An 18,923-nucleotide genomic window follows, 5' to 3' on the forward strand; every position below is an offset into this window, starting at 1 on the left:
TATTTATCGAAAGAGGCTACAATTGATCCCCTACACTTATGGGTTATCAAGACCTTTTCTGGCGCCGTTGCCAGGGAACAATAGCGTGGGGTGAATATTCTCGTGTGTGCTTGTTTGCTTTATCACTAAGTAGTTTTTATTTTCTGGTCTAAGTTGTTTTCTATCTTTAGTTATGGGTAGGAAACGCAAAATACCAAAAAATTAGGTGTACTTGCTACTCATGGAGTGGGGAACCTCCTAAAACCCTCGATGCTCATTATGTGAAAGATATTATGCACTACTTTAATAATCCTTAGAAAACCCCATTCAATTATGTAATGGGAGACACGTTGGATCAACGTGAATACTTTATGGATTATCGCTTGACTCAAAAAGGGAAACTGTTATGGGATCAAATTCATATGTTGCATTGGTATGCTTGGGAGTTTGGCTTGAGATATGATTATACTTGTTGCTCTAGGATGAAGGCTCCACACCTTCCCTTTTCATGCAAATTTAATGATAATGAAACCTTGGCTTCTTATGCTAATGGTATATATGATTACTATGATGTGGAATGAATAGAAGAATTTGTTGCTTTTATGGGTGCTTATGAAATTGAATCTTTCTTTAAGTATGAAGCTTTTGATGATGATATTATAGGCCTGAAAGTTTGCTATACTTAAATATTGCTATGAGAATTATGAATACAATGCCGATATTGAAGTCTTTATTGAGAAAGTCTCCGCTGTCCAAGAAGAGATTAATATGTTGCAGGAATCTATGGAAGAAGAATTTGATGAAACTGTGAGCTCATTGGATGAAAGAGATGATGAGGAGAGCGAAGAATAAAAGGAGGAAGAGCGGATTAGCTACCCGCCCACCTTCTAAGGAGAGTAACCCTCCAACTCATACATTGTTTAATGTCCCTTCGTTCTTACCGAAGGATGAATGTTATGATAATTGCTATGATCTCGTTGATTCATTTGAAATATCCCTTTTTGATGAACTTGATAATTGCTATGCTTGTGGCCAAGATGCCAATATGAATTATGCTTATGGAGATGAACTTGCTATGGTTCCTTATGTTAAGAATGAAATTGTTGTTGTTTCACCCACACATGATAGTCCTATTATCTTTTTGAATTATCCAAACTACACTATATCGGAGAAGTTTGTTCTTCTTAAGTATTATATTGATGGGTTGCCTTTTACCGTTGCACATGATGATTTTGATGAATATAATATGCATGTGCTTGCTTCTCCTATTTGCAATTATTGTGAGAGAGAGGAACTACATCTCCACCTCTCTATGTTTCCAATACGATAAAATTGCAAGAAACTGTTTATACTATGCATTGGCCTTTACTTTGTGTGCATGAATTGTTCTTTTATGACATGCCCATGCATAGGAAGAGAGTTAGACTTTGTCATTACATGATATATGTTACTTTGTGCTCACTACTAAATTACAAATTATTGTTAATTAAAATTGGCTTTGATATACCTTGGGATCCGGGTGGATCCATTACTTGAGCACTATATGCCTAGCTTAATGGATTTAAAAAAAGCGCTGACAGGGAGACAACCCGGAAGTTTTAGAGAGTCATTTATTTCTGTTGAGTGCTTTTATAAAGTTTAAAAACAAAAAAAATGAAGTGGGGAACCTAAAAATTTTCAAAAAGAAAAGTGAAAGTAAGAAGGACAAGCATTGTTGAAGTGGGGGAGCTCCCTAAACTTGTTCAGGCTCATGGAAACTTTGCAAATCTTGAATTACAGAAACTTTTCAACAAAAATAATTATCCCCTTGTAAAAATTTGTTGTATTATAAAAATAATGGGCCAAGATTTGCCTTTAGGATGATTAGATTGCTTGTTTGGTATGTGTAGTGGAAAAACAGAAACTTTGGCTGTAGCGCGTGAATTTACATTTTTTACTGGAAAGTCAAAAGGTTATGAAACTTTTTGCACAGTAATTATATACAAATTGTTTATTTTTTTTCCTAATTTTTTAGAATTTTTGGAGTTACAGAAGTATGGTAGATGTTCAGGTTGCTACAGACTGTCCTGTTTAAGACAGATTCTGTTTTTGATGCATTGTTTTGCTCGTTTTAATGAAACTATCGATTTTATCGGTGGTATAAGACATAGAGAAGTTATAATACAATAGCTACATTGCAAAAATAAAATATGAATGAGTTTGCAACAGTACTTAAAGTGGTGATTTGTTTTATTATACTGACGGATCTCACGAGGTTTTTTAAGTTTTGTGTGATTGAAGTTTCAAGTTTTGGGTGAGATCACGATGAATGAAGGAATAAGGAGTGGCCAGATACTAAGCTTGGGGATGCCCGAGCCACCCCAAGGTAATATTCAAGGACTCCCTAGCAACTAAGCTTGGGGATGCCCCAGAAGGCATCCCCTCTTTCTTCTAACGATCATCAGTAATTTTACTTAGAACTATATTTTTATTCGTCACATGATATGCGTAAATCTTGGAGCGTTGTGTGACTTTTATTTTTATTTTAGTAATGCACCATGATGGTATGAGATAGTCCTTGGTTGATTTGTAGAATGCTTCATGCAGTTCACTTATATCTTTTGAGTATGGCTTTATAGAATGCTTCATGCTCTTCACTTATATCATTTCAAGTTTGGATTGCCTGTTTCTTTACACATAGAAAACTACCATTTGTAGAATGCTCTTTTGCTTCACTTATATTTGTTATAGCGTGGGCATATCTTTTGTAAAAAGAATTAAACTCTCTTGCTTCACTTATATATATTTAGAGAGATGACAGGAATTGGTCATTCACATGATTAGTCATAAAATCCTACATAAAACTTGTAGATCACTAAATATGATATGTTTGATTCCTTGCAATAGTTTTGCGATATAAATATGGTGATATTAGAGTCATGCTAGTGAGTAGTTGTGAATTTTAGAAATACTTGTGTTGAGGTTTGTGATTCCCGTAGCATGCATGTATGGTGAACCGTTATGTAACGAAGTTGGAGCATGAGGTATTTATTGATTGCCATCCTTTGTGTGGAGGTCGGGATCGCACGATGGTTAGCTCCTACCAACCCTTCCCCTAGGAGCATGCGCGTAGTACTTTGTTTCGATAGCTAATATAATTTTGCAATAAGTATGTGAGTTCTTTATGACTAATTTTGATCCCATGGATTATACGCACTCTCACCCTTACATCATTGCTAGCCTATTCGGTACCATGCATTGCCATTTCTCACCTCGAGAGTCGGTGCAAACTTCGCCGGTGCATCCAAACCTCGTGATATGATACGCTCTGTCACACATAAGCCTCCTTATATCTTCCTCAAAACAGCCACCATACCTACCTATCATGGCATTTCCATAGCCATTCTGAGATATATTGCCATGCAACTTCCACCATCATCATATACATGACTTGAGCGTTCATTGTCATATTGCTTTGCATGATCGTAAGATAGCTAGCATGATATTTTCATGGCTTGTCCTTTTTTGATATCTTTGCTACGCTAGATCATTGCACATCCTGGTACACTGCTAGAGGCATTCATATAGAGTCATATTTTGTTCCAGTATCGAGTTGTAAGTAAATAAAAGTGTGATGATCTTCATTATTAGAGCATTGCCCCATGTGAGGAAAAATAAAAGAGGCCAAAGAAGCCAACGAAAAAAGAGGCCAAAGAAGCCAAACAAAAAAAGAAAAGAAAGAAAGAAGAGAAAAAAAGAAAAAAAGAGAGAAAAAGAGAGAAGGGGCAATGCTACTATTCTTTGCTACTATCCTTTTACCACACTTGTGCTTCAAAGTAGCACCATGTTATTCATAGAGAGAGTATCCTATGTTGTCACTTTCATATACTAGTGGGAATTTTTCATTATAGAACTTGGCTTGTATGTTCCGATGATGGGCTTCCTCAAATGCCCAAGGTCTTCATGAGCATGCAAGTTGGATGCACACCCACTTAGTTTTTAGTTTGAGATTTCATACACTTATAGCTCTAGTCATCTGTTGCATGACAATCCCTACTCACTTGCATCAATATCGATTGATGGGCATCTCCATAGCCCATTAATTTGCCTAGTTGATGTGAGACTTTCTCCCTTTTTCGTCTTCTCCAACACCACCATATTCTATTCCACCCATAGTGCTATGTCCATGGCCCACGTTCATGTATTGCGTGAAAGTTGAACAAATTTGAGAATACTAAAGTATGAAACAATTGCTTGGCTGAAACCGGGGTTGTACATGATTTGAATATTTTGTGTGATGAAGATGGAGCATAGCCAGACTATATGATTTTGTAGGGATAACTTTTTGGCCATGTTATTTTGAAAAGGCATGATTGCTTTATTAGTATGCTTGAAGTATTATTGTCTTAACGTCAAATGATAGACTATTGCTTTGAATCACTCGTGTCTTAGTATTCATGCCATGATTAGATTACATGATCAAGATTATGCTAGCTAGCATTCCACATATTAAATTATCTTTTTTATCATTTACCTACTCGAGGACGGGCGGGAATTAAGCTTGGGGATGCTGATACGTCTTTGTTGTATCTATAATTTTTGATTTTTCCATGCCAATATTCTACAACTTTTACATACTTTTGGAAACTTTTTATACTATTTTTGGGACTAACATATTGATCCAGTGCCCAGTGCTAGTTCCCATTTCTTGCATATTTTTTGTTTCACAGAAAATCCATATCAAACGAAGTCCAAACGCAACAAAAACTTACAGAGAATTTTTTGGAATATATGTGATTTTTGGGAAAAAGAATCAACGCGAGACGATTCTCGAGGAGTCCACAAGGCAGGGGGCGCGTCCAGGGGGTAGGGCGCCCCCCTGACCCTCGTGGTCACTCTAATATTCGAATAGAAATCTTGTTAAAATTTCAGCCCAATCGGAGTTACGGATCTCCAGGAATTTGAGAAAGGGTGAAAGGCCAGAATCTAGAAGCGCAGAAACAGAAGGAAACAAAGAGAGAGATCCAATCTCGGAGGGGCTCCTGCCCCTCTGCCGCCATGTAAGCCAAGGACCAGAGGGGAAACCCTTCTCCCATCTAGGGGGAAGGTCAAGGAAGAATAAAAGGAAGGGGGCTCTCTCCCCCTCTCTCCCGGTGGCGCCGGAACACCGCCGGGGCCATCATCGTGACAACTATCTACACCAACAACCTCACCGCCGTCATCACCAACTCTTCCCCCCCCCCTCTATGCAGCGGTGTAACACCTCTTCTACCCGCTGTAATCTCTACTTAAACATGGTGCTCAACGCTATATATTATTTCCCAATGATTATAACTATCCTATGATGTTTGAGTAGATCCATTTTGTCCTATGGGTTAATTGATGATCGTGATTGGTTTGAGTTTCATGTTTTATTTTTGGTGTTGCAATATGTTCATGGTTTGCTTATTGTCTGTGTTGCGTGAGTGATAGAAACACAAACACGGATAAGTGGGTTATGGTGTATGGTAATAAAGAGGAATTGATACTTTAATGCTATGGTTGGGTTTTACCTTAATGATCTTTAGTAGTTGCGGATGCTTGCTAGAGTTCCAATCATAAGTGCATATGATCCAAGAAGAAAAAGTATGTTAGATTATGCCTCTCCCTCATATAAAATTGCAATAATGATTACCGGTCTGGTTATCGATTTCCTAGGGACAAAAACTTTCTTGTGACAAAAAGCTCTCTACTAAAACTAACTTAGTTGTGTCTTTATCTAAACAGCCCCTATCTTTTATTAACGTGCTCTTTATTACCTTGCAAACCTATCCTATCACACCTACAAAGTACTTCTTGTTTCATACTTGTTCTAGGTAAAGTGAACGTTAAGCATGCGTGGAGTTGTATCTGTGGTCGATAGAACTTGAGGGAATATTTGTTCTACCTTTAGCTCCTCATTGGGTTCGACACTCTTACTTATCTAAAGATGCTACAATTGATCCCCTATACTTGTGGGTTATCAGAACTCCCTGATATTTTCCTCGCCCTCACTTCTACCACGGTTTTTTCCATCATGGACGGCCCAAAGAATGTCATGCAGCTGCATCTCCGGCCCACCCAGAACGAAAAGCCCATTTTCTGTCATGATTTTTTGTCATAGAAGTAGGAGCCCACCACATCTATGATGATAGCGGGTTTTGTCACAATTATCATCATAGAAGTGTCATAAGCATGACAGAAAAAAATTCGTTCGGCCCAAAATGTCACGGATGTGTCTTTTTTTGTAGTGGAGGGCCCAGAGGTACCTCTCTGATACTCGGAGTGACAAAACCAATCTCGATCTATGCCAACCCAACAAACACCTTCGGAGATACCTGTAGAGCATCTTTATAATCACCCAGTTACGTTGTGACGTTTGATAGCACACAAGGCATTCCTCCGGTATCCGAGAGTTGCATAATCTCATAGTCAAAGGAATATGTATTTGACATGAAGAAAGCAATAGCAATAAAATTGAACAATCAATATGCTAATCTAACGGATGGTTCTTGTCCATCACATCATTCTCCTAATGATGTGATCCCGTTCATCAAATGACAACACATGTCTATGGTTAGGAAACTTAACCATCTTTGATTAACAAGCTAGTATAGTGGAGGCTTACTAGGGACACGGTGTTTTGTCTATGTATCCACACATGTATCAAGTTTCCGGTTAATACAATTCTAGCATGAATAATAAACATTTATCATGATATACGGAAATATAAAATAATACTTTTGTATTGCCTCTAGGGCATATTTTCTTCAGTCTCCCACTTGCACTAGAGTCAATAATCTAGTCACATCGGCATGTGATTTAACACCAATAGTTCACATCTTTATGTGATTAATACCCATAGTTCACATCACCATGTGACCAACATCCAAAGGGTTTACTAGAGTCAGTAATCTAGTTCACATCGCCATGTGATTAACACCCAAAGAATACTAAGGTGTTATCATGTTTTGCTTGTGAGAGAGGTTTAGTCAACGGGTCTACCACATTCAGATCTGTATGTATTTTGCAAATTTCTATGTCTATAATGCTCTGTACGGAGCTACTCTAACTAATTTCTCCCACTTTCAATACGTATCCAGATTGAGACTCAAAGTCATCTGGATCGGTGTAAAAGCTTGCATCGACGTAACTCTTTACGACGAACACTTTTATCACCTCCATAACCGAGAAATATTTCCTTAGTCCTCTTAGGTAACTAAGGATAACTTTGACCGCTGTATAGTGATCCACTCCTGGATCACTATCGTCCCCCCTTGCCAAACTCATGGCAAGGTATACAACAGGTTTGTTACACAACATGGCATACTTTATAGAACCTACAGCCGAGGCATAGGGAATGACTGTCATTCTCTCTCTATCTTATGCCATGGTTGGGCTTTGAGTCTTACTCAACTCCGCACCTTACAATACAGGCTAGAACTCCTTCTTTGATTGATCCATTTTGAACTCCTTCAAAATCTTGTCAAGGTATGTACTCATTGAAAATCTTATCAAGCGTCTTGATCTATCTCTATAGATCTTGATGCCCAATACGTAAGCAGCTTCACTGAGGTCTTTCATTGAAAAATTCTTATTCAAGTATCCTTTTATGCTATACAGAAATTCTATATCATTTCCATCAGCAATATGTGATCCACATATACTATCAGAAATGCTACAGAGCTCTCATTCACTTTCTTGTAAATACATGCTTCACTGTAAGTCTGTATAAAACCATATGCTTTGATCACCTCATCAAAGTGTATATTCCAACTCCGAGATGCTTGCACCAGTTCATAGATGGATTGCTGGAGCTTGCACACTTTGTTAGCACCTTTAGGATTGACAAAAACTTCTGGTTGCATCATATACATCTCTTCTTTGAGATATTCATTAAGGAATGCAGTTTTGACATCCATTTGCCAGATTTCATAATGTGGAAATTGCTAACATGATTCTGACGGACTTATATGGGTGAGAAAGTCTCATCGTAGTCAACTCCTTGAACTTATCGAAAACCTTTTGCGACAAGTCGATCTTTGTAGACATTAACATTACCATCAACGTTAGTCTTCTTCTTGAAGATCCATTTATTCTCTATGGCTTGCCGATCATCGGGCAAGTCAACCAAAGTCCACACTTTGTTCTCATACATGGATCCTATCTCAGATTTCATGGCCTCAAGCCATTTATCGGAATCTGGGCTCATCATCGCTTCTTCATAGTTTGTAGGTTCGTCATGGTCTAGTAACATGGCTTCCAAAAAAGGATTACCGTACCACTCTGGTGCGAAATGTGCTCTAGTTGACCTATGAGGTTCCGTAGTAAGTTGATCTGAAGTTTCACGATCATTATCATTAGCTTCCTCTCTAGTTGGTGTAAGCATCACGGGAACGGTTTTCTATGATGAGCTACTTTCTAATTCGAGAGAAGGTACAATTACCTCATCAAGTTCTACTTTCCTCCCACTCACTTCTTTCGAGAGAAACTCCTTCTCTATAAAGGATCCATTCTTAGCAACAAAGATCTTGCCTTCGAATCTGTGGTAGAAGGTGTACCCAGCAGTTTCTTTTGGGTATCCTATGAAGACGCACTTCTCCGATTTGGATTTGAGCTTATCAGGCTGAAGCTTTCTCACATAAGCATCGCAACCCCAAACTTTAAGAAATGACAGCTTAGGTTTATTGCCAAACCACAGTTCATATGTTGTCGTCTCAACGGATTTAGACGGTGCCCTATTTAACGTGAATGCAGTTGTCTCTAATGCATAACCCCAAACCAATAGTGGTAAATCAGTAAGAGACATCATAGATCGCACCATATCCAATAAAGTACAGTTACAACATTCGGACACACCATTACGTTGTGGTGTTCCAGGTGGCGTGAGTTGTGAAACTATTCCACGTTGTTTTAAATGAAGGCCAAATTCGTAACTCAAATATTCGCCTTCGCGATCGACCGTAGAAACTTTATTTTCTTGTTACAATGGTTCTTCACTTCATTCTGAAATTCTTTGAACCTTTCAAATGTTTCAGACTTGTGTTTCATTAAGTAGATATACCCATATCTGCTCAAATCATCTGTGAAGGTCAGAAAATGACGATACCTGCCGCATGCTTCAACACTCATCGGACCGCATATATGTATTATTTCCAATAAGTCATTAGCTTGCTCCATTGTTCCAGAGAACGGAGTTTTAGTCATCTTGCCCATGAGGCATGGTTCGCAAGTATCAAATGATTCATAATCAAGTGATTCCAAAAGCCCATCTACATGGAGTTTCTTCATGCGCTTTATACTAATATGACCTAAACGGCAGTGTCACAAATATGTTGCACTATCATTATCAACTTTGCATGTTTTGTCATCAATATTATGAATATGTGTATCACCACGATCGAGATTCAATAAAAATAGACAACTCTTCAAGGGTGCATGACCATAAAAGATATTACTCATATAAATAGAACAACCATTATTCTCTGATTTAAATGAATAGCTGTCTCGCACTAAACAAGATCCAGATATAATGTGCATGCTCAACGCTGGCACCAAATAACAATTACTCAGGTCTAAAACTAATCCGAGGTAGATGTAGAGGTAGCGTGCCGACGGTGATCACATTGACCTTGGAACCATTCCCGACGCGCATCATCACCTCGTCCTTAGCCAATCTTCATTTAATCTGTAGCCCCTGTTTCAAGTTATGGATATGAGCAACCAAACTAGTATCAAATACCCAGGTGCTACTACGAGAATTAGTAAGGTACACATCAATTACATGTATATCAAATATACCTTTGTTCACTTTGCCATCCTTCTTATCCTCCAAATACTTGGGGCAGTTCCGCTTCCAATGACCAGTCCCTTTGTAGTAGAAGCACTTAGTTTCAGGCTTAGGTCCGGATTTGGGCTTCTTCCCGGGAGTGGCAACTTGCTTGCCATTCTTCTTGAAGTTCCCCTTCTTTCCTTTGCCTTTTTTCTTGAAACTGGTGGTATTGTTAACCATCAACACTTGATGCTCCTTCTTGATTTCTACCTCAACAGCTTTGAGCATTGCGAAGAGCTCGGGAATTGTCTTATCCATCCCTTGCATATTATAGTTCATCACGAAGCCTTTGTAGCTTGGTGGCAGTGATTGGAGAACTCTGTCAATAACACTATCATCTGCAAGATTAACTCCCAGCTGAGTCATGTGATTATGATACCCAGACATTTTGAGTATGTGTTCACTAACAGAGTTATTCTCCTCCATCTTGCAGCTATAGAACTTGTTGGAGACTTCATATCTCTCAACTCGGGCATTTGCTTCAAATATTAACTTCAACTCCTGGAACATCTCATATGGTACATGACGTTCAAAACGTCTTTGAAGTCCCAATTCTAAGCCGTAAAGCATGGCACACTAAACTATCGAGTAGTCATTAACACGCGAATGCCAGGCATTCACAATGTCTGTAGTTGCTGGAGGGGGTGGCACACCTAGCGGTGCATCAAGGACATAATTCTTCTGTGCAGCAATGAGGATAATCCTCAAGTTACGGACCCAGTCCGTGTAGTTGCTACCATCATCTTTCAACTTAGCTTTCTCTAGTACTGAACCGATAGTCACTTTGCTTGCAAGGCTTCTTATGATGTGCATTACTGAGAGGGCCCAGAGATACCTCTCCGATACTCGGAGTGAAAAATCCCAATCTCGATCTATGCCAACCCAACAAACACCTTCGAAGATACATGTAGAGCATCTTTATAATCACCCAGTTACGTTGTGACGTTTGATAGCACACAAGGCATTCCTCCTGTATCCGAGAGTTGCATAATCTCATAGTCGAAGGAATATGTATTGGACATGAAGAAAGCAATAGCAATAAAATTAAACGATCAATATGCTAAGCTAACGGATGGGTCTTGTCCATCACATCATTCTCCTAATAATCTCATCCCTCTCATCAAATGACAACACATGTCTATGGTTAGGAAACTTAACCATCTTTGATTAACGAGCTAGTCTAGTAGAGGCTTACTAGGGACACAGTGTTTTGTCTATGTATCCACACATGTATCAGATTTCCGGTTAATACAATTCTAGCATGAATAATAAACATTTATCATGATAAAATAACTATAAAATAACTACTTTATTATTGCCTCTAGGCCATATTTCCTTCATTATATATGTGCTACATTCACTAAAATTTCAGGTTTTAAGCACTCAACTATGGCAATTTGTCGTTGATACATATGACAACTTACAACTCTTTCGCACTAGGTCATGGCAGAAAAGGACCATGGCATCTTTAGGAATTATTTTCTCTAGACCATGGTAGTTTGAATAACCAAATGCCCAACTATTCCCATGTGTCCCATACAAATTCCAAAAAATGTTGCTCTGTTACAATCATTTTTCCCAAATAAGTTGCCATGTTGTTTATAAATAAAAATGGATGCATCATAGTTGCCATGACTATCATGGGGTGTTTCTCAAGTTGCCATGGCATTTTTCAGTGAACGCCGAAAATCAACATTCCCAAAATTGTTTTTCATAAGAATATATCATGGCATTGTGTGTTTTGGTGTCATAACTTGGGATGATTCATCAAGATAAAAAATATGTGTTTGTTTAATCCTTTTTATGGGTTGGTTCGACACACAAGTTTATGAGTTTAAAGGTGGTTCGGTAATAAAAATCATGGTAATTTTTGTTATTCTCTACCATGTTTTATATATAGTTTTTGCCAAAGTTTTGCCTTGTTTAAGACTGTTAGTTATAGTTCATGACAAAAAAAATTAGAAAATTTTTCTGAAAACCATGGCATTTTTTGTAATTTGCCACGGCATTTTTATTAAGAGAATAGCATTTTTACTACTAATAGCATGGCATTTTATTATTAAGAGCATGACATTTTAATTTTTGAATCATGGTAATTTATTTTTGTGTGATTGTTTTGACAAAGAAAATACACAATATGGCAACTTTAATTTTTTTATCATGGCATTTTTATTATTAATAGCATGGCATTTTTACTATCAATAGCATGGTTTTAAATAGTAAGAGCATGGCATTTTTAATAGTAGATCATTGGCATTTTCATTATTAATAGCATGATATTTTAGTTTTATTAACAGTGTGACATTTTAATTTTTTGAGAGCATGATATTTTTATTATCAAGTGTTCTGTTTTTTGTTTTCGGTCTTTTGGTAGATTTTTTTTATTTCTGGTTTTTTCCTGATTTTCGTGAGAAAAGTTCATCCAAAGTACTAACATGGGATCTAGTTTGAAAGATCTCGATGTGAGAAATTCAACAATAAAAACGGTTCATGATTTTGGACGCACGGTCCAAGAGATGAAACGTTTTGGAAACTCAAATCTAAAAAAAAAACTCACAGGTTGTAACAAGTGACGCCATGCGGTGTGTCACTTTTCAGCACCAAAGAAGGTGAAAATGACATTTACAAAGAGTATCCTTATGGATTTTTTTTAAAAACACCTGTAATTTTATTCATGCTCATAACAATTACAGGTACACTGATTTAGACCTAAGATCCAAGAAAATACAAAGTAACTCCTATGGCTAAGAATTGCAATGAAATCTCTTTAAAACACCTTCTTCACGGTATCAAACTTTGCTCAAAGAAATACTCCAAAGACTTCGATAAAGAGGCTGTAACTGGATTGGAGCAACGATGTTGTCACTCTTTCACATGCATGAACATTACCAATAATGATTTTTGAAAGCGCCTTGAGTCGCCCATCCAAAAAGATGGGAAGCCTTGATCGATGAACGTACTTGGGCCGATAATAATCCCTTAGAAATGCATTCCGTCGAATCACTATATCTTCATCATGATGTTGATATAAGATTTCACCTCCACAAAGAATCAGTACCCCTATGTAGTGATTCGTCGGTACGTGAGCAACGGAGCTAAAGCCCATTTGTAGTGTTGGATTTGCAAGGCCCGTTGTAGATCTACTCTTCAGGACTGGGCGGACCGAGCCCTGATCCGAGACCACGTGGTCGTTGGTGAGGCTGGAAGAGTCCGTGTAAGTGATTTTTGTTTCGCGTACAATGCATACGTGCGACGTGCGAAAATGGTTGGCGACTTCCCCATGGAGCACGTACAGGGTCGCGATACCTCCGGTTTACTTGTTTGTTCTCTGCACAAAGAAGTGCTCGTGTTACACGGCGTAGAGTACTACCACAATGTTGGCCGTGCATGCTTCCACGGCCTGTCGGTCGCCGGTTAGACGGTCGCTGTCTCCCGTAGACATGCGTCCGGTCGATGCGCCGTGGCGTGGTTTTGTCTAAAGTGAACGAAAATAGCGAAGGACCCCTTGACGTGACAAATTGAAGGCCCCCTCCATCGCTCTGTCGTTGATCATGTGTGAACAAGTGCGCACCTTGTTTGGTTATGTAGGCTATGATGATGGCCGCCTAGCTAGATCCGGGCAAGCCGTGGAAACTAGCTAGCCAGACAAGCCCGTTTCAGGTCCAAAACTGGAGCTAAGCTACATCATCAATAGTAATCTACGCATGCCTTGCTTCACTACATATATAGTACATATATTTTGACATCTGTAAACCTTTTACAAATTTTGACCGAGTGTAGGGAAAATTGTCTGTATCTACAATGGATAGCCGTGGAAGAGAGAAGAAATCAGGCACAGGAGGGGACAGACTGTGTGCGGGTCTGGGCGCACAGGCGATTGGCGTGCGTGCATGTTACCCACCTTCCCTTCACTTTGCCGGCAGACAGTAACCCAGCTGCTCTACACGTATAGTATTTCTCGTTGCTGAACTGCTCCGCCAAAGCAGCGCGGCAGTAGTAAAATGCAAGTGCCGAACGAAGGCGACAGCATAACAGCATCAACAGTCCATCACAAAGGACAATCACACACAGCAAATTTCCTATTCGCGGCCACATGGACTGCTTGCAGACACACGGCCGGAACAAAGCCCCCGAACTTAGGCCCTAATCGTCCTCTCAGAGGCAGTGACCAAAACGTCGGCGACAATCACAAGCCAAAAGTAGTAGCCAAACCATACACATTTCGCGTGCAATCCTTCTTCAAAGTACACAGAAGCAGAAGCATTCCAATTGATCCATGGTGTGGTTGGTGTACCCAGAACAAGTATCACTCACTATGCATTCCAAAGTACTACATTACAGATGACAACAACAACAACAACAACAACAGTATCACTCCATTTGAAGGTAAACTGTCAAGAAGAAGAGAATTAACCCAATCTAGTTATCCACCGAAGACCGATCGATCGATTCTTACAAAAGAATTGGGACCTCACAGGCCGAGTCCCAAGCCATATATCTACAACCCCAACATTCTATTCCATTTCAGCCTCTCTGATGATCATCAGCCAGAGCTCTCTCGCGTTCGGTGATGCTTCAAATGGCACATTCCACGCGCTTCATCAAATGAAAAAAGAGAAAACCCCATTATACTGCTTGCTTGCTGTATCCTATCATCATCATCACTCGACCTGCTCGCCGATGAGGTCGAGCCCGACGACCAAGAATGAGACCCCCTGGAACAGAAGGAAGTAGAAATGTATGCCCTGAACCGAGAGCAGGCTGCGAGCTGCTGCTGTCAAGAGGAGGAAGGAGAGTGCCAGTTCCTTCCGGTATAACCTATTGTGTTTCTTCTTTTTGGGTTTGGGTTCCGCTTTCGGGTACAATTCCTCCTTTGCTGCCAGGGAGTCGAGGTTGGGCGCGGACCCTACTCTCAGCTGCCTGGATTGCTTCTCGTTCTCGACGAGGGCGACGAGATCGCCCTCCGAAGACCGGCCTGATTTCTTTGTCACAACCCACTCGTAGGCGCTCCCGAGCTGGAACAGGCCGGAGATCATGGCGTTGAACTTGGTCACCGACATGGTGTTCTCAAACAGAAGGTAGGGGACGATGAATGGGAAGGACTTTGGGGCCGGGAGGATGTTGAGCAAGGACATGGTTGCTGGAATGTAGCACACCACCCAGGCAGGTAGCTCTGCTTCAGGAGCAAACATTGTCATTGGAAGTATGACGCAGAAGAGGGTGAATGAATAGAAGGGCAGGATCAGTTTTCGGAGGAGAAAGAAAAGGAATATCAGGTTGAATTTCTTCCAGAACCCAATCTGCAACAGAGGTAGGTGATGTCATTCAGTGCTACATAAATATATGGGGCTAAATTTTCAAAATTAAGGGTGACCATCAAGTTTAAGGATGCTGATCAAAACGATTTTTTCGCATTTGTACAAACCACACATGACCGGTTTATTTCCAGACTAATAGAGTTTGCCCCAGATTTGATAGTACTGCTATATTTGACCAAATAAACTTCATTCAAGTTTGCAAAATGTGAGGAGGCGTTACATAATGATGACCCTTGGTAAGAAGGGAATTTATCAAAGCGAGTGAGTCAAAATGTAAATCTAATTATATGATCAAAATAGAAACATTAAACAATAGGCAAGTCAAAATGATTTTAACTGACCAAACTTCAAGCAGAACAAAGTTTATAACTGTATAATTTAGTCATGAAAACTTGCAAACATACATCCTACTTGTGCTTCCTGGGAAATAATCAACCTTGTAAATATTCATCCTGCCGATGTGGCTTGTCGTGCTAATCAAATTGTACTTAGTTATCCAACTGAATGCAGCTAAAATCTTGTCACCCACAAGAAAAGGACAAACCTAAACCATGTATACTTAAAATAGAACTAAATTTTGAAGGGTGTGCTCTATATAATGCAGTTAAACTCGTATTTTTCCCTGAAAAAGAAAACTCATCTCTCAAAATATGCCTACGTTCATACCTTTGATTTGATAATGTCCACAAAGCAGAGTCTAAACAACTGCATAGGACCAGAATGCCATCGATGTTGCTGTTTTCTGTATGCTTCATATGACTCCGGCAATTCACACTGGCACTGAAAGGGAAATTTGTGTAGCACAGTTTGAATGATCAGTAAAGGTTTGAGTACCATACAGAAAAGTCATTAACCATAAGAGACATTATTCAAGTACCTCAACATCATTAAGATACAGAAACTTCCATCCCTTTAGATGTGCTCGAACAGCAATATCCATGTCTTCAACTGTCGTTCTCTCCATCCATCCTCCAGAGTCCTCGAGTGCCTTAATTCTCCACACTCCCGCGGTTCCGTTGAACCCGAAAAAATTGAGGAATGCCCCATTAACCTGCTGTTCCACCTCAAAGTGGAAGCACAGATTTATGTTTTGCAGCCTAGTTAACAAGTTCTCATCCTTGTTTACAAAAGACCACCTTGCCTGAACTAGTCCAACATCCTCTTTGCCCTGCAAGTCGCACACGCAGCTAGTCAGATGATAGAACTCTCATGGGCTCATCATCATCAGATAAGAATGCACCGCGGGAATGTGTAATTTTCAGCTATACCTTGAAATGGGGCACAGTTAGCTTCAGGAAGTCTTCTTGTGGTTGGAAATCGGCATCAAAGATAACAACAAACTCGTAATCTTTCACGTAGGTGCAGTTCATGGCAGACTTGAGATTTCCAGCCTTGTAGCCATCACGAATCACCCGGTGCCGGTACAATATCCGGACACCCTCCCGTTGCCATTTCTCAACCTCCTCTCTGATAAGAGCTGAAGTCGCAGCATCGTCAGAATCATCGAGCACCTGCACCAAGAAATTCGATCTCGGCCAGTCCAGATTGCAGACAGCTCCAATGGATTGCTGATACACCTGCAATCATGCATACAAATCAAAGGGGTGAGCCAAATTTGATTCAGAATTCATCATAATTGCACAGATCAGTCAGTATTTCCATGATTCGGGATTTGTTTAAAATGAAGCCTATCTTGCCCTGGCTTTAGTACTCTAGTCGAACAAGAAGGTGTAAAACTAGACAAGCAAAACCGTGCTTTAGAAACACTCGAGCACCCCATCCCCAAAAATGAAACTCTTCAGCCCAAATACTCCATTGCGGAATCGAATCTTCAACCAAACATTTCATGATGACAACACCCAACACTCATCGTGTATGGTAGTAGTAGTAGCCATCACGCTAACCAACTACTAGGAGCTTTGGTCAAAAACAAGAGAAACCGTTTCAGTCCCAACTTGCAAGCAACACTGCAACCAAGATTGGATAACCCAATCTCAACTATCCACTGCATCCTATGGCTCTTATCTATCCACCCGTTAATTTTGGGTCCCGGGATTGCGGCTCAAATCCGAATCTTTGGATGTCTGCGACCACCAATGCGGCGGCCGGCCAGGGCGGCCGACGCCCAATCCCAGGCCGCGACCTTGATTTCACCTTCAGGCACAGAAAAAATAGCAGGCGGATAACTGGAAATTCGTTTCTTTTGGTTTTTGCAGCTCACCTCCTTCTCGTTGCACATTGGAATCTGGACGAGCACCATGGGGAACTCCCCCTCCTCCTGGGCGCCGGCCTCGACGTCGTCCGAGCCTTTGCCGGCGGCGGCGTTGGGCACGGGCCTGATCCCCCTGAGCTTGATCCAGAAGCAGCCGAGGCAGAGGATGAGGCGGTCGGCGCTCTGGATCATGAAGAGCACGACGCAGGCGTTGGTGAGGAACTGCAGGGCCGGGCCGAGGTAGGCGGCGCGGGCGCGCATCCAGGCCGCGTAGGCGGCGGCGAAGAGGCCCTCGACGGCCTCCAGGTCGGGGAGCGCGGCGAGGTGCCAGCCCTGGGCGTGCGCGGCGACGTCGGCGGCGAGGAGGAGCATGGAGAGGAGGAGGGAGGCGCGGATGAAGCCGTAGAGCCTGGTGCGCAGCGCGGGGCTGCCCCCCGGCCCCGGCGGCGCGTTGTCGGCGTCGGAGTCGGTCCGGCCAGCCGCCACCCGCCTCCGCGCAGCCGCGGCCACGGAGAGCGCGGCGGTGGCGGCGCCCGTGAGCTTCCCCGCGGCTCGGTGCGCCTTGAGGAGCAGCACCCAGGTGATCTGGCGCGCGTTCTTGCCGCGGCCGTCCTTGCCCCCCGCGGCGGGCGAGCCCGGCGGCGGCACCTCGGAGATGGCCCAGTCCGGGGTCTGCATCTTGACCACCACGGGCGTCCCCGTGACGCCGCCGGACACCCCTCCCCGCGCCTCCTGCCCCCACCACGGCGCCATTGCCGGCCCCAGACCCCAGATGCTGCCCCCTTGGCGGCTGCGGCTGTGGCTCCGGCTCCCCTCACCTCCTCATCAACACACACACACACCCCTTGAGGCTAGGCCGGAGCTAGAGGTGGACGCCAAGACGCAAGAAGAGACAGGGGCTAGAAGGAAATGGCAGGAGGAAGGACGGGGACGGATGGCAGGCAGACAGCAGCAGGATCCCACGCACGCACGGAGCGTAGCGTAGAGTGAGGCGCAGCAGCAGGGAGAGGACTGGAGGAGTGAGGAGAGGAAGAAGAAAGAAACAGCTCAGCAGCTCACCACGTCGCGGCGGGGCGGGGCGGGGGATCCAATCCAACTCCCCTCGGCTCAGCTCGGGACAAGCCGGGCCTTTATACATACACACCCCTATGATTACCACACCGCCGCGAGCTGAGCGCGACCACCACCGCCACCCGCGTAGAAAAGAAAAGAGAAGAAAATTCAGAGCTCACTTCCGCCCCTGGTTCCAGCTGGAGACCAGAGTGAGTAGGTGTGGAGGACGGCTTTTAAGCAGCTATCCCTCCGTCCATAAATAAATGAACTTCTATCTTCTATCTTTGCGATGAGTCAAAGATTTATAATTTTGATCAACTTTATATAAAAAAGTAATTATATATGACATCAGCTCGATATATTATAAAAATACATTTCAAAGTGAATCTAATGATGTGAATTCAGTGTCATAAATGTCGCTATTTTTCTCTATAAAGTTGATCAAAATTTTAAACTTAGATTTAGGATAAATTATAGTTGTACGCTTATTCGCGGGCGGATGGGTAGCTCTCAATCCTGCCCAACGCTGGGC

General features: G+C 41.7%; 1 protein-coding gene across 1 annotated transcript; it reads right to left on the reverse strand.

Annotated features, from left to right (window-relative positions):
• Window positions 1-14,053: 14,053 nt before the first annotated feature.
• LOC119277107 (probable xyloglucan glycosyltransferase 1) lies at window positions 14,054-18,091 on the reverse strand. The gene is made up of 5 exons (XM_037558328.1): window positions 17,348-18,091; window positions 16,395-16,703; window positions 16,004-16,294; window positions 15,793-15,906; window positions 14,054-15,108 (listed from the first exon to the last, which is right to left on the reverse strand). Exons 1-5 carry the CDS (start codon window positions 18,089-18,091, stop codon window positions 14,470-14,472), a joined length of 2,097 nt encoding a protein of 698 aa, XP_037414225.1. The 3' UTR covers window positions 14,054-14,469.
• Between the last annotated feature and the right edge of the window lie 832 nt (window positions 18,092-18,923).

Source organism: Triticum dicoccoides, chromosome 3B (genome assembly GCF_002162155.2).
Source record: "Triticum dicoccoides isolate Atlit2015 ecotype Zavitan chromosome 3B, WEW_v2.0, whole genome shotgun sequence".
Lineage (NCBI taxonomy): Eukaryota > Viridiplantae > Streptophyta > Magnoliopsida > Poales > Poaceae > Triticum > Triticum dicoccoides.

Coding starts and splice junctions, on each gene's coding strand:
- LOC119277107 (XM_037558328.1), bottom strand. CDS start 18,091: ATGGCGCCGTGGTGGGGGCAGGAGGCGCGGGGAGGGGTGTCCGGCGGC. Junction 16,295..16,394: donor TAACTGTGCCCCATTTCAAG/GTATAGCTGAAA, acceptor TGCGACTTGCAG/GGCAAAGAGGATGTTGGACT. Junction 15,109..15,792: donor TGGACATTATCAAATCAAAG/GTATGAACGTAG, acceptor CCTCTGTTGCAG/ATTGGGTTCTGGAAGAAATT.